At 46.0% G+C, this 16,563-nt stretch overlaps 1 protein-coding gene across 4 annotated transcripts in view; it reads right to left on the minus strand.

The window, feature by feature from the left end:
- Positions 1-16,563, minus strand: part of EPS8L2 (EPS8 signaling adaptor L2) — a 114,574-nt gene that overhangs the window by 37,995 nt on the left and 60,016 nt on the right. For all 4 annotated transcript variants that reach the window (XM_006124878.5, XM_006124875.5, XM_006124877.5 and 1 more), the window contains 2 exons: positions 9,134-9,198; positions 621-782 (listed from right to left, as the gene is read on the minus strand). In XM_006124878.5, the coding sequence (XP_006124940.3) occupies positions 621-782; positions 9,134-9,198 (227 nt within the window). The remainder of the gene's footprint in view (positions 1-620; positions 783-9,133; positions 9,199-16,563) is intronic.

Below are 16,563 nucleotides of genomic sequence, written 5' to 3' on the forward strand. Positions count from 1 at the left end.
CCCTGCAGTCTGTCCCTGCAGTTCTGTGTCTCAGCCTGAAGGCCGTCCCGCCAGAGTGTGGAGAGGACGAATGATCCTGGGAATGAAGGACCAACTAGGAGGAGAGGGAGTTTCCCGTGTTGCTTCCCGGGGACGTGGTCCCAGTGCACAGGCTGCAGTACAGCACATTGATACTGGCGCTACAGAGGCCGTCCTCCTGCCATGCGCTGCCTGCAGCAGTGTTGGGCTTGCGTCAACACCTGCAAATGGGGGTGGGTGGGGGGCACCAGGAGGAAGGATGCTGTTGTGGTTAAAGCACTGGTCTGGGAGCTGGGACAGCTGGGCTCTATTTTTGGCTTCGCCACTCGCTCCCTGTCCCTGGGTAACCTTGGGCACACGTGTCTGTGCCTCCGTTCCCTGTTATTAAACAGGAGAAAACGAAGCTTTTCTCACACGCTTTGGCTTGGCTATTTAGCTTGTATACCTTTTGGGGCAGGACTGTCGTGTGTGTGTGTGTGTGTGTGTGTGTATTAGGGATGTTAAAAATCGTGTATTTGTGTAAACGTGTAACCAGCTGGAAAGAGGCACCGGTTGAATGTAGCCTGTTAACCTTGCCCTGGAGGAGAAAGTTCATGACCTACCTGTGACTCGCAGTCTAGCAGTCGGATGGACTTGTCATTCACTTGCAGCAGCATCTCCTGGGCCCAGATCTTCTCTTTAGAATTGAGCAGCATCAGTTTCCTGATGGCGTCGTCCACCGTCACAATGGCTTCACTCTTGTCCATGATGAAGGTGGCTAAGTGCTGCGAGGGAGGAGGAGGAAATGCCCAGGTGAGGTGTCAGACTAATAAGAGTGAGGGTCACCTCAAGTCAGATTAGCTTTGTGGAGCTTTTTATGAGCCATGTTCATCCCACGCCCACCCACCGTAGCACTTCGTCACTCTTTGATAGTGGCTTGAGAAAGTGGTGAGCCTGCTGCAGCAGTGGCTAGAAGCAGCTGGTGTTTTAGCTCAGGCACTTGAGACTTAGCCATTAAGCTCCAACGTTTTCAGGTTCAAGCCTGCCTGCTTACAACTAAGCAGGGTCACAGTATTACACACACTTTGTAAGATGCATGCTCTCATATATGGTCTGTAAATATCCCCTGCAGCCTCTCTCAGAACTTTGGGCTGGGTTGTGTAGGCTCCTCACAGCCTGCAGCAACTTACATGACAAATGGTCACTATGGGTATATCTCGACTACAAGCCTCTTTCGAAAAAGCCTCTTTCAAAAGAGAGCATCTAGACTACAACCAGTGCTTTTGAAAAAGTGGATCACTACCCAGGTAGTCTGGATGCTCTCTTTTGAAAAAGCACAGTTTGCATCACATAGCACCTTTTTTTGAAAGAGCACTTTCGAAAAAAGGCATTATTCCTCGTAAAATGAGGTTTTCCATGATTTAAAAAACTGCCATGTTCTTTCGATTTACTTTTGAAAGAACGCAGCGGCAATCTAGACGCAGGGGACGTTTTTTTCAAAAAACCCTGTAGTCTAGACACACCCTTAGGTTTTGTCTACACAAGGCAGCTTTTAGTGACAAAGCTGTGTCGCTAAAAATTAGGCAGGGTAGCTGCTATTTGTCAGCTCTTTTGCCAACAAAATACTTCCACTCCCCACGAGCGGCATTAGTTTTTTTGGCAGAAGAGTGTGCCTGCTGACAAAAATCTGTTCATTCCCGCATCTGTTGTCAGCAAAATTTTTGTCTTTTATGGAGGGGGAGGAGAGGTCATTTTAACACCTCTGAACAACAAAAGCTTTGTCGTTCAGTTCCCAATGTAGATACAGCTTAAATATTAATAGAGATGTAGCTGTGTTAGTCTGGTTTTGCTGAAACAAAAAACAGGACTATGCAGTACTTTAAAGACTAACAAGATGGTTTATTAGGTGATGAGCTTTTGTGGGCCAGACCCACTTCCTCAGATCAAATTGTGGAAGAAAATTGTCATGCCCATATATACCAAAGGGATACAATCAAAAAAAGTGAACACATATAAAATAGATTTTGTTCTAAAATCTGATTTGTCTATTTTATGTGTTCACTTTTTTTTATTGTATCCCTTTGGTATATATGGCCATGCCAATTTTCTTCCACAATTTGATCTGAGGAAGTGGGTCTGGCTCACGAAAGCTCATCACCTAATAAACCATCTTTTTAGTATTTAAAGTGCTGCATAGTCCTGTCTTTTGTTACAGCTTAAATATGTTGTTGCTCTGAGGACTGCCTGTTCTGTGTTATGAACCACCATTATGTCAGTGCCAATACTTAATGGACTCCTGGCAAAAGCGTTGATACATGGTAGGATATCATAGCTCTGAAAGGTTATATCTACCTTGAGACACTCTGGGAACGTTAAGCTGCATTAACTGAAGACTACAATGTACAGTTAAAGCTCACCTTCCGTTAATTTGACTTTATTTTTTTGAGTGTGTCCATGTAGCCATGCCCTAAATTCTATTATTTGCAGATTTAGCAGGACATGTTTTAACTCTAGCAATTAAGGCTCCAACCCAGCAAAGTACTTAAGCGCATGTTTCACTTTAAGTCCGTGACCAGTCAGGTTGTTTTCCTGGACTACTCATGTGCTCCAAGTTCAATTCATGCTCAAATGCTTTGCTGGATTAGACCTGAGATCATTTGCCCAGACTTAACATGTTCCGTGTTTTCTCTCTTTATATAGATCTCACAGGGGGACATTCACCCTGGGCAGATGGCCCATACAGGGCCTATGCAGACACCACTTTAATCCCACATAAACCCTGTGGGATTTAGGTGACGTGTAGGCTCTGTGTGGGCCTTCTGTCGGGGGTGAGTGCTACCCACGCTGTTGCTATTCCACAAAGCTCTCTACATTGCAAAGCTACCTGGCATAAAGTAGGGAAGCCTCTCTAAGCTGTCTCTTCTCTACTCCAGCCTGCTAAATCACCTTTAGGGTTGCTGGGTGTCTGGTATTTTGTTGTGCGTTTGTTTGTTGTTGGGTTTTTTTGCTCAACAACTTTGGTTGATGTGTTGTTGGTTTATTTGCTCAAACAATTTTTTTTCCTGTCATGTTCGGTATTTTTTGTGAAACTATCTGTCAACCCTCATCATGTCATGTACCACAGAGCCAAAATGCCCCAATATGCAGCAGCCTGTTTTTCCTGAGACCTCAATGAATATTGGTATCTTCGGTTACAACAGGGTTTTTTAGGGGGTAGGGAGATTCTGTAGGATTTAGAGCGCTCCTTCCTGTTCCACTTCAGGAAAGGAGGGCAGCCCCAAATTCAAGAGTCTTCTTGGAGTTTTCCTGTACGACACACTCCTGCTGTCTTGTATTGCCCAACTCAGACTTCCACTGCATCCCTCCATTCTCCCATATTCCTTGGCAAAAATGTAACCACATGCTATGGTAACGACCCAGACACAGCAGTAACACTATGGCCACTCTTGTGCGTTAGATCAGTGTTTCTCAACCAGTGGTATGAGCACCCGTAGGGGTATGCAAGAGATGTCTGGTGGGTAGGTCAAAACAACTGAAATTTGGAGAAAACTGATTTTTTTTGTTTTTACAGCACTTTATTATTTTTATACTTTTTATACCCAAAAATGTCATCGCCAGCCCGGCTACGATTATATTGTTTAAACCCGTGGTCCCCAACATGGTGCCCGCGGGCGCATTTGAATGCGCCCGCCAGGTGCTCGGGGCTGGCCTGGCCCCGGGCACATGGCGCACGGGCGCTTGCGGGGGGGGGCGCGCTTGACGGGGGGGGCGCCGGCCCCGGGGGGCGCGGTGCTCGGCGGGGGGGGCGCCGGCCCCGGGCGCGCGGCGCTTGAGGGTGGGAGCCCCGCCCCCGGGCGCGTGGCTATGGGGGGGGCCGCCCCCGGGCGCGCACGTGTCCCCGCCCCCTGGCGCCCGGCAGGCGAATGGCCACGCCCCCTGGCGCCCGGCGGGCGAATGGCCACGCCCCCTGGCGCCCGACAACCTGAAAAGGTTGGGGACCACTGGTTTAAACAAATGTGTTTCAACGGTAGAAAAAAATTGTGTGTGTCTGAAAACTGTAGGTACTGGGGGTACTTTTTTTTTTAAAGGGGTACTTATAAAAAAAAGTTTGAGAGACACTGTGTTAGATCATGAACATGGCCTATGACTTCCAGTGCAGGCTGTAGTACCTGTTTATATAAAAGGTTGCCAGAACCTGCCATATTTTGCTTCCCAGCTCAGCTACAGAAAAGGAATCCCTCCTTGTTTTCATATCCCCTTGTGGTTTGCTCCCCCATCAGCTTTGCACTGTGGCAGTCAGTGCTTACTTTGTGCCAGGGCTTGCAAGATCTGAGTCCCTGCACTTTGAGACTTGGCAATTCATCGCTCTAGCACCTTTGGGCTTGCTGTAAGTTATGAAAGAAACAAGAAACCTGCTTGAGTCCTGGCATTTCTTTCTTTGTAAATTAATCACTGGTGGAATTACAGGAGTTCCCTAGTTTTCCTTCCTCCCAAACCTAGAGAAACCTGTGCCGAGGCTTTCATAGCGCTTCTCTATGAACCCCTTCCCCATAACCAACTGCATTCAGTCCCCCCTTCCTCCCACACGTTGTGTAACTTCTCTGCTTGGGACTGAAGGCAGCTCTGCTTAGGTAGCAGAATTCCAGACATGATGGCACTTGCAGGCATTTCCACACAGCTCTAAGCTCGTCTTACTATTTCCTAAAGCAGGCGATGGACCCATTACAAATTGCACTTGTATAGGATCACACTTATGGAGGGTCTCTGAACCTTGGTGTTTGCATGATTGTGCTGGCGTGTAGGCTTTGTGCTGCTATAGCGACTGCGCGTAGGAGAAAGTACCACGCTGGGAAGTGGAGGAGATGAACATGGAAGGAAGGGGTGGGGGAGGGTATTCTGCATAAAAATGACATTTGTTTCCGCTAGCTTGTGGATTCCACCCTTGCAATCAAGGTTGGTTCTTCATTTAAATCATTGCACTGGGATGGGGATGGGTGGTTCAGTATTCAGGCTGCCCCAGGGAGAGAGGACAACTCTAGCCCTCTCTCACCGCAGCAGCATCAAGCCAGCTGAGAAGCACCTGTACATGGCTACTGCAGCTGCAATGGGCACAGTCAGGGGAAGGAGTGCATGTCCCCAGCTGGGGGACAGACAGATACCAGATGAAGAGACACAGAAACAAACTCTCTGAAATATATAGTAAAGAGTTGTCTCTTTTCCCACACCGGTCCCCTAATGGCCCGATGGGATTATAACCAATCCAGTCCCCATATCTAGCCCAAGCTGCCCCCTTGTGGTCTTTCTGCAGTATAACTACCCCCTACCATACTCCTCCCTTTCCATTTTATGAGAAACAATCGAATTCCAGGCACATCCCATTGTTCTGGCACAACCAAGGACTTAGCTCTCTCTCATAACCCTTCTTTTCCTTTTTGGTAGGTAAATAGTAGGACAAGTAGGAAAACCAGAGTGTTTGGAACTAGCCAGTATTTTTTAAAACTATTTGTTTGATGTCAGCCATAAACTCCTCTTTATGATATGAAGATGGATTTGTTCTTGTACCAAACCTATGAGGATCCAAATGCCTCGTGAGTGCAAGGGGTCAGTACTTTGGGGGGGGGGGTTGAAAAATCAATGTCATTTCAACTTTTTTTTTTAAATAGAAATATTTGGACACAATTTTCAAAATAAAAAAAAAGTGGGGTAACTTTGTGTTGATTTTCCACTCAGCCAGCTCTTCTCTGGGTGAATAGAGGGAGCTGAGAGTGGCCTGCACCTTGAAGAATCCAGCCCTAGCTCAGGGAAAAGCACAAGGCACCAAAAATATGACCACCCCTGGTCCAACAAAATCCCTCGTCCGGGATCAGTCAGGTCCCAAAGGTGCTGGACCAGGGAGTTCCAAGCTGTATTACAGTAGTGGTGAATGGTCTCAATCAAGGATAGAGAACCACTGGTTCAGGCACTTTACAAAAAGTCCAGATAGTTCACAGTCTAGAAATATGATGGACCAGCACAGGTGAATAAATCAGACCCATGGGGCAGCTGGGGAGAATGAGCATATCACGGAGCAGTCACTATCCGCCTGGCTAGCCGTTGTCAGCAGTGTTCTTTAGGCACGGTGACAGAGGTGAGACTGAAGGAGGCGCTTGACCAAGGAGAAGATGGTGGATTTGTGGATTTCCCCACCTGGAAGAGGTGGCAATGGTGATATCACAAAAGGGTCTGAGTTTGAAGTAGACTGATTAGTAATAAAGGCTGCCCTCACTGATCGACTGAGGTGGGTCAGCGTGGCACTATGGTAAGACCTCTGTTTGGTACGTTGGAGCTAAAAGACAAAGGGCCTCAAAGGCGAAGGTGAGATGTTTGTGTTGGGTATGGAGAAGGAGGAGGAGCCTGTGGGAAGACTCAAAGAAGAGGGTTCATGTAGTTAGAACCATGTGCCAGGGAAACCATGCAGGCATCAGCATTTTGAATGGGTTCGAGGACGGCAAGTTTGTTGCAGCTGAGGTCAAGAGAGGAAGAGATTAGAGGTCAGAGAAGAGCCTAGACAGGAGCACCAGCAGTCTGGACAGGCAGAGAAGGCCAGACCTCGGAAATGCTATGTATGAAGATTCAGCCAGTGCGAGACACTGCCTGGACACGTGGATCTAGAGAGGGTCAAGTTGAAGATGAAGCCTGCATGAGTGACTGGAAAGATGGTGGTAGTATCTGTGGTGATAGATGGGCGATTTGGGGAGGGCAAGAGGAAAAGTTCAGTTTTGGCCACGTTGCATTTGAGTTGCTAACTAGACATCCATGAGATGTGAAAAAGCTAGGCCAAGATGTGGCATTGGATGGAGGGAAGAAAGTGGGTAAAATGCCTAGCACTTAATAGGGGCCCATTTCGACAGCCTTCAAATACAAAGAAGACTCCCATTGATTGCCTTGGACACTGAATCAAGCCTTACATAAATGAAACTATGGTGAAAACCACGTCTGGCCATGCACCCAGGTGAGAATTAACACTATCAGGTGTTTTATGGTGATAGAAATGTAGCCGTGTTAGTCTGGTGTAGCTGAAACAAAATACAGGACTATGTAGCACTTTAAAGACTAACAAGATGGTTTATTAGATGATGGCCAACGAAAGCTCATCATCTAATAAAACTGGCCCACGAAAGCTCATCATCTAATAAACCATCTTGTTAGTCTTTAAAGTGCTACATAGTCCTGTAAGGTGTTTTATGGTCATTCTAAAATGTTATTCCAAATGCTACATCATAAAGGTAATAATATTATCTAAATTTGTGTTACTCAGGTGACAAAATTGAATTGAATTTACAGTTGCTGCCAGGAATGCTAATCAGCTCTATGGATTTTGCCCACATGTTGTTTTACAGTCTTCATAAATTCCTCCTGGTATTTGCTGTTGATTATATTAATATCAATAGAGGTCATAGATGCTCACGTGACCATCATTGCATGCATTGGTAGATTTCCCCCCTCCCCCCCACCTTATTCAGTCTTATCTAGATACTGGGACCATTTTTTAAGCTACTAAGGGAAAGAGGAGAAGTTTGTTACTGACCTGTATTTATCACATTTTAAGAAAAGTTGAAAGCCTAAAAGCAAAATGTAATTTCTTTCATTTCTAATGTGATTCAGATCCAATATATGTGTAAGAATGGACCATGACTGTAATTTAGTAATGTTAGTTTTATCAGCATACAAATCACTGTTCATGCATATAAAAGGCCAACTCATTTTTTATGAAAACACATACAGCTGGCAGGATGGTGATGAAAACCTATTTGCTCTGATCAAAGTTCAAGGTGGAGCCTCAGAAGTGGGTGGCATGAAACATAACTAATGAGGGCTGAAGTGTGTCACTGTTTAAAGTCCCTTTTCTGCCACTAAGACTTCCTTTGGTACACGATACTATAGGGTGTCTAATAATGGTTAAAATAAAAACCAGATGGAAAATACTGCATCTGAGACTTACGAAAAAGGATGAGAGAAAATGAACCTTGAGTCATTCAGCATGTGGTGCATAGCATGTGTCTGTACAAGCATGCATATAAAAATGACAAGCCAGCAGGAAATGGAGCCATGTAAAGGTTGTATTATGTTGTCATTCATAGTAATATGAACAATACAAAGCTCTAGTGCAGTTACACAGTTGCACAGCACACAGCACACTTTTTCTAGAGTGAGGACTAATTGAAATTGTGGTTTAATATTCTTGTTAACTGGCAAATGTTCGGGACCTTTTCTTCAGTGAAAATCTAGATACACATCAATGACCAAAAGTAAAAGTGGGGCTCTTAGCCATCAGATTACTTTATACAAAACAAAAAAGGCCCCAATCCAATAGAGTACTTAAGTATAAGCTTAGCTTTAAGCAGCTGAGTAGTCACATTCTAATCAAGGGGATTGCTCAGGTATCTGCTTAAAGTTAAGCATGTGCTGAGGTGCTTTCCTGGATGAGATCTCCACAGCAAGAGGAAGGGGAGTTTTTTCAGTAGATAGGAAAGAATTCATCAGAGGTTCCTATCTCAAAAATCCAATTCCTTAATTTTCTTGCCTCGTGCACTGAACAAATATGACAAATTTTAGATGCCTTTTTATTTCTTGGGGTTTTACAGTCATGGCCTAGAATGCTAATGGAATGCTTTCTTGTGCCTGATTCATCTTGCACCTGGCAACCTTTGGCCAGAAAATGGTCATTACAAAGCCAAGCAGGAAGCTCTTTACCCCAGATTCAGTTGGCTTAGAAGCACAGATCCACTGTCAACAAACTGGTGATCCCATGGAATGGGACATGCTGTACCAGTACATTTACATTAGCCCCCAAAGCTCATCGGGCATGGGAAAAAGAAAAAAGAACTAGTGAACTGTGTCCCAAAAACTAAAGGAAGGAATGTGCAGTTCAAGAGGTTTTCTTATGAGCTACTATCAGTAACTTCATGTGAGTAAAGTGACCTTTGCTCATTTGTAGAAAGGCTTCTAATTAGCCTCTGAACTAATTAGGTTCCTCGATGTGCCATGCATAGTGAATTAAGCAAGGTCGTGATATACATGAACCAAGAGTCATTATCTGCATCTATCATCGATGCAGTTTATTGCTCACTCCCATAAGGACTCTGTGCAAACTCACCTGTACGTGGTACTGTGATGTCTCATGCATAATTACATTGGAGTTGGAGTATTTCTTCCTTTGTTCTGAAAAAAGAAAACAAGCACTTAATATAGCTCACATGATTGACTCTTCTGTATTTCTTACCCCCTCTGAATTTACTGGATTAATCAAATCATTGGAAACTGTGCATGTGTAGAAAAATATATTAATCTTATGTAGAGACTCACAAACAACATGCCTGGATTTTCATATTGCTGGTAACTTGATTTCTGGAAGCCAGGGGCGGAGGGCTAGTTTGTCAAGGAAATGAAGGTTAACCTTACAGTGTACCTGGCTTTTTATCAGAAGAGTGCTAGTGAGGTATGGCTCCCCTGCCTCAAAAAGCTGGCTTAGGGCCTCCAAGCAAAGTTTATCTGAAAGGAAATTACAAACACCCACCACTCTGCACAAAAGCTCTTCATTACTTCTGGGCAAAATGTTTTTTTAAATGCAGTCAGGTCAAATTCACTAAATTGTTTGTGTCAAAATTTAAAAAAAAAAGCTGAAAAAAAGTTTGATATTTTCAAAATAATTGATATTACTTTCGATAACATTTTGGAAAACTGAAAATAGGGGGTGTAAAAGGGTAACAGGTTACTTGTAAGCATTAGGCTTACCGGACTACTTTCTGAGTAACTGGTTGGATGGCCAACAGTGCCAGACTGGAGCAGCCAGGGTTGAGTCTGGCTAGCCACATGGGAGTGGCAGGCAGGGCTGAGCTTGTATCAAGCCAGTGGGACCCCAGCCCTGTGGGAGCAGCAGCTAGGACCACACCTGCATCGGGGCCCTGGCCACGCCAGAGCAGCCTAGGCAGGCAGGACCCTGGCCCCACCTGCACTGGGTCATCTGGCAGGACACTGGCTGCTCCGACTCAGCCCAAGTGGGTAGGCGGAAACTGGGCTCCTTCTGCCATCCTGCCAATGTTTAACCAGTTAAACAGTATAATTTTATCCATTTAAGTGGTTAACTAGTTGAATGGTTATTTACATCCCTATCTGAAAATAGGTTTTTCTTGAACCCTCAAAAATGTCTTGGGGAGGATTTGTAAAAGAAGAAAAATTTGAAATGTCAACTTTTGAGCAGCATTATTGATCCAGTTTTAGGGGTTAATCTTGAGAGCTACACCATAATGTCTTGAAGAATGATGATGATCACATCCTCTCAGTATAGTCTCACAGTGCATAAAGGAATGGGTCTACTGGTCTTTTTTCCTCCTACTAACTAAACTGGTATGTTTTGCATCCTTCAAGCTACTCCAACCGGCAGGGTGTGTGCATGGGCTTCATCTCCCGCATTTCCATTGCTAGCAGCTGTTTTCCCAATTGTAGAATCCCAAGCATTGTGACCTACAGGAAACAGCATAGCCCTATGAGTTGTGAGATCTTGATTTCTAATCCTGACTCTGCCATTGCTTGCTGTGTGTGATCATGGGCAAATCACCTTACTTCTCAGTCTTCAGTTTTCCCCTTCTGTGAAATGGGGATATCATTACTTATGTACCTCATAGGAGTGTTTTGAAGGTTAATTATTTAGTAGCTGCTCCTTGCATTGTATATGTTAAGAAGTATACAGATGCTAACTACTACTTTTTAGAGCTCACCTTCCTGCTGCAGCTGTTTGTTTGCTTGTTTGCTTGTTTGCTTGTTTGCTTGTTTGCTTGTTTGCTTGTTTGTTTTAGTGGTACAAAGGTGCACAGGGCTATACAAATCTAAAAAACTCCCTAAGCACCTGACCCCAAAGAACTTGTTATCCACGGATCCAACCAGCTCCTACTGAAGCCAATAGTAAAACTCCCATTGCTGTCAGTGAGAATGGAATCAGACCACAAACTGAGACTGGGGCTGCACAGCACAGTTCATAGCAGCCCAGATAGTGCAGACAATCTAAGCTGGGGGGAGCTCTCCCATCAACTGAATTGCTCCAATTGCAAACTCTCCTGCTGACGTAGCATTTCCTACACCAGTATTTCCCAATTTTATTTGGCCACGGAACCCTTTTCAGCTTCAAAGAATTTCAAGGAATCCCTAGGGTTGCCAGGATAAAATTTGTCAAGCAAAAAAAAAGCTGCAAAATAGACTCCGTTTCTTTAAGAGAGGGCCGGGAAGTGCCGTGTTCTTGCTGAACCCTTACTTTCGCTTCACAGAACCCCAGGGTTCCTCAGAGTACCAATTGGGAAACACTGGCCTACACTGACTGACACTTAGGTTGGTGTAACTTGTGTCACACGGGGTAGGGGGTAGCTTATTCTTGCATGACACCCTTGCATGACACAATTTATATCGATGTAAGCTGTACTGTGTACATAGCCTAAAAGATAATGGAAGGGTGAGTATTAGACATGGAGGAGAAAGGAGAGGATGAGCTGTTCAGACAAGTGAAAGGCAAGAATGAGGCACAGAGCATCTGGCTTTGCTTTCTCACGCCAAGCTTTTGTAACAGGAATTGTGTTGCTTCATATCATGTTTATTAACAGACCTGCATGCACATATCTTATCATGGCTAGGTGTGGCAGTGAGCGTAAGGAACACCCCAGTCCAGATTACACAGTGCTCAGCAGGCAGCATGTTTTCAGGAAGCACTGAAAAGGGGAGAGGGAAAGGGCTTGTTGCCCCAGAGCAGAGAGGCTGTTCCAGGCATAGGCAGGAATGGCCCAGCGTCAGAAGTGGGAGGTGACAGCAGAGCAGAGTGGCACTATCAGTGCCCTGAGTGACAAGAGAGAGGAGCTAAGAAGAGGTGAGAGGCAGGCAGGAGCAGAACTCTGCAGAACCATGAAGTGAGGAGAAGGAAACTGAAACTGATGCAGCAGGAGGCAGGACAGTGCGGAGATCTGAGGAGGGACATTGGTGAAAAGTAGGACGGTCCAATAGGACAAGGATCCAGTGGTCAAGGCAAGTAATGTCCAAAGCTAGCAATGAGGGGCTGCTGAGCTAACCTTGCCCTTCTCTTTCGGATGACTGAGAGAAGTGCCAAGCAGTGCTCTCAAGCCCCACCAGCCTGGGCAACCCCAGCCCCATGGCATCTCCCAGTTCACATGGTTGTTCGCTATGGTATCTACCAAGTGAGCAGGCCAGCCACTGCTTTAGATGTTTGCAAAATATGTCAACAGATGAGTTCTATCAGGACAGTGATTTAGCAAGTCCTTCAGCCCATCCATGGTCTTCATCCATATACTGCTCACAAAGGGCAACAAACACAGTTCCAACAAACAGCCCACAAGGGGAGAAACAATTCTTGTTTTAGCCCTAGCAGGGGCACAGGAGTTGGTCCAAGAGATGAATACAGCTGGACCACTTGGTAATAGTGACCACAATGTAATTACATTTAACATCCATATGGTGCGGAAGATACCAAAGAAACCCACCATAGTAGCATTTAACTTCACAAAGGGGAGCAATACAAAAATGAGGATGCTAGTTAAACAGAAATTAAAAGGAACAGTCACAAACGGGAAATGCCTGCAAGCTGCATGGAAACTTTAAAAAAATCACAATGAAGGCTCTAGTTAAATGGACATCCCCCATAAAGCCAATTAATAAATTAAACAGTAGTAGCTCACCAGGACCAAGTGGTATTTATCCAAGAGTCATAAAGGAATTCAAGTAAGCAATTGCAGAAATACCAACTGAGGTATGTTAGTTAGCTAATGTGATGCCAATTTTTAAAAAAGACCTCAGAGGTGATCCTGGAAATAACAGGCTGGTAAGCCTAATTGTAGTGCTGTACCAGGCAAATTGGCTGAATTACCAAGTACTGTGTTGTGAAAGAATCAACAGCTTTTGTAAAGGGAAATGATAACTCCCTTATTAGAATTGTTTGAGAAGTTCAACAAACGTGGATAAGACTGATCCAATGTATATAATGTACTAGGACTTTCAGAAAGTTTTTGATAAGGTACCTCACCTAAGACTTTGAAGCAAAATAAGCAATTATAAGATAAGAGAGAAGGTTCTTTCATGAATTAGTAATTATTTAAAAGACAGGAAACAAAGGATAGGAGTAAACGGTTAGTTTTCACTGGCGAGAGAGAGAGAGAGAGAGCAGGGTCCCCCAGAAATCAGTACTGGGGCCAGTGCTGTTCGATGTACAGGCAGTCCCCGACTTACGCGGATCCGACTTATGTCGGATCCGCACTTACGAACGGAGCTTTCTCGCCCCGGAAGTCGGGGCGAGAAAGCCCCGTTCGTAAGCTGCTCCGGTGCCCCTGGTCTGCTGGAGACCGTCTCCAGCAGACCAGGGGCACCGGGCGGGTTCCCGCGCTTCTGAGGCTTTGCCAGAGCAAAGCCTCGGAAGCGCGGGAACCGCTGCTGCTGCCACTTGGGTGCCGGTGCCTGTGGTCTGCTGGGGACCGTCCCCAGCAGACCACAGGCACCGGGACCCAAGCGGCAGCAGCGGGCGGGTTCCCGCGCTTCTGAGGCTTTGCCAGAGCAAAGCCTCAGAGGCGCGGGGAACCGCCGCTGCTGCCGCTTCAGTCAAAGCGGCAGCAGCGGCGGTTCCCCGCGCCTCTGAGGCTTTGCTCTGGCAAAGCCTCAGAGGCGCGGGACCCCCCGCGGCTGCGGCTTCAGTCCGGGTGCCTGTGGTCTGCTGGGGACCGTCCCCAGCAGACCACAGGCATCCAGACTGGAGCGGCAGCAGCGGCGGTTCCCCGCGCCTCTGAGGCTTTGCTCTGGCAAAGCCTCAGAGGCGCGGGACCCCCCGCGGCTGCGGCTTCAGTCCGGGTGCCTGTGGTCTGCTGGGGACGGTCCCCAGCAGACCACAGGCACCCTGACTGAAGCCGCAGCCGCGGGGGGTCCCGCGCCTCAGAGGCTTTGCCAGAGCAAAGCCTCAGAGGCGTGGCACCCCGCTGCCGCTGCGGCTCTGCTCCCCGTGTCCCTGGTCTGCTGGGGGGGGGGGGCGCAGCTAGTGTGCTCCCCCCCCCCCCCAGCAGACCAGGCTTTTGTTTTGGACTCTGGGGCAGAGCAGCTGGGGCGCTGCCGATTGGTCCTGCAGCGCCCGTGGGCACTACTGGACCAAACCGGCAGCACCCCAGCTGCTCTGCCCCAGGTCCTGATTCAGCCGCTGCTGGTCAGTTTCAGCAGCGGCTCAATCAGGACGTCTGGGGCAGAGCAGATGGGGTGCTGCTGGGTTGGTCCAGTAGCACCCCAGCTGCTCTGCCCCAGGCGTCCCCAAGTCAGCTTCTGCTGAAACTGACCAGCGCTGACTACAGGAAGCCCCAGGCAGAGTTGCTCTGCCCCGGGCTTCCTGGAATCAGCTGCTGATCAGTTTCAGCAGCAGCTGACTTGGGGACGCCTGGGGTTCTTAAGTTGATTCTGTATGTAAGTCAGAACTGGCGGTCAGTTTCAGCAGTGTCTGAATCTGGACACCAGTTCCGACTTACATACAGATTCAACTTAAGAAAAAACCTACAGTCCCTATCTTGTACGTAACCCGGGGACTGCCTGTATTCATAAATGATCTTGGAAAAAAAGGGTAAAGAGTGAGGTGAAAAAGTTTGCAGATGACAAAAATTACTCAAGATTGTAACTCTCTGCAGTCTGCTTTGGACTTAACTAAGGGATATCACAAAACTGGGTGTCTGAACAACAAAATGGGAAGTGAAATTCAGTGTTCATAAAAGCAAAGATTTGTACATTGAAAAACGTTATCACAACTATATATTCAAAATGAAGGGGTTAACAGTTCCTACTCAAGAAAGAGACTATGGAGTCATAGTGGATAGTTCTCTGAGAATGTCAGGTCAACAATCAGAAAAGCTAACAGAATATTAGGAAATGGAAAATAGCAAAATGCCACTGTATAAAACCCATGGTATGCCTGCTGTGTGAATACTGCTTGCAGTTGTGGTCACTTCATCTAAAAAAGATCTACTAGAATTGGAAAACATACAGAGAAGGGCAACAAAAATCACTGGTGAGGGGGATGGAACAGCTTCCATATGAGGGAAGTTAAAAAGACAGGCAGTGTTCAGCTTGGAAAAGAGATGACTAAGAAGGGATATGACAGGGGTCTGTAAAATCATGAATGGAGTGGAGAAAGTGACTAAGGAAGTGGTATTTATTCTTTCACGTAACTCAAGAACCAGGGGTCTCCAATAAAATAAATAGACAGCTGGTTTTAAACTAACATAAGAAAGAACATCTTCACACCATGCACTGTTAATCTGTGGAACTTATTGCTGGGGGATGTTATGAAGGCCAAAAGTATAAATGGGTTCAAAAAAGAACAAGATATGTTCCTGGAGAATAGGTCAATCAATGGGTAAGATGGTCAGGGATGTAACTCCAAGTTCTGGGCATCCCTAAACCTCCGACTTACAGTTGATGGAAGTGGATGATAGGACGGATCACTCAATAATTGCTCTGTTCTGTGCCATCTGCCCAGGCAACAAACATCAAAGGCCCAGTCTGGGCCTTTGTCTCAGCCCTAAGATACCTGGGCATGGTGTCCTTTGCATCAAGCCCTCCTTCTGCTCTCTCTCCCAAACAGCTACTCTGCACAGGGAGGAGAAGCTGCTGGTCTGGTTTCAATGATCACGTGGTGCCTGGCCCCTTACCCAGTGAGTTTATATGTTAAAATCTATTGTGAGGATTCCTACCATACTTGGGAGCTTGATACCCAAATGCTGTGACCTTTAGAAATAGGACCTGTGTCCTTCCATATCTGTTGCACATGCTACCAGGCCTGTGATCAAAGGTGTCTTACCTCTAACTGGTTACTTGTGCCTGATACACAAATCAAGCAGGCCAATGACTCCCTGCAGGCCTCTCTTACTACCCATTCAAATCAGTCCTATGCTGTGGTGGGCAGCTGCAGACTTAGCTACCAGGACCGGTTCGGCAAGCAGAGGATGGGTCTCTCTTACTCCACTGCATATCGTTAGCGAGCTCAGTAGCTGGGAAAATCTCCCCTTTTCTCCTGAGCTACTAAACTGTGCCCTATGTTATCAGAATACCTTGTACATCTCGGCGGTGTCTGAACAATATTGTAGGTCAGGCACCAGCAGTGTATGCTAATCTGTAGAAGACATAAAATGTAGTGTTTCTGTCCCCCAAAGGCCTGCTAGGAGAGCTAGGCCAAAATATTTTCAATGGAACAATTTTTCATTAGAAAAATGCAGTTTTGTCAAAATCTAAATCTTTTGTGGGAACCTGTGATAAGTCTCAGGAAGTTTTCAACAGGGACAAAGTTTAAATGAATCATTAACATTCTTATTTCGGAAGTTTTGTAACATTTTGTGTTGATTAACATTTCAATTTGACGACTAGAATTACAATTCTATTACATACTGTAGTATGTAATATTTCATATTGTTCTGACATTATCCAAATGAAACATTTTGACATTTGTGGAAATAAAGCAATTTCCTGGTTCCAAATCACATTTTTTGTGGGTAAGGTGTGTGTGTGTGTGTG

The sequence above is a fragment of the Pelodiscus sinensis genome, chromosome 5, assembly GCF_052426305.1.
Source record: "Pelodiscus sinensis isolate ZL-2025 chromosome 5, ASM5242630v1, whole genome shotgun sequence".
Classification (NCBI taxonomy): Eukaryota; Metazoa; Chordata; order Testudines; family Trionychidae; genus Pelodiscus; species Pelodiscus sinensis.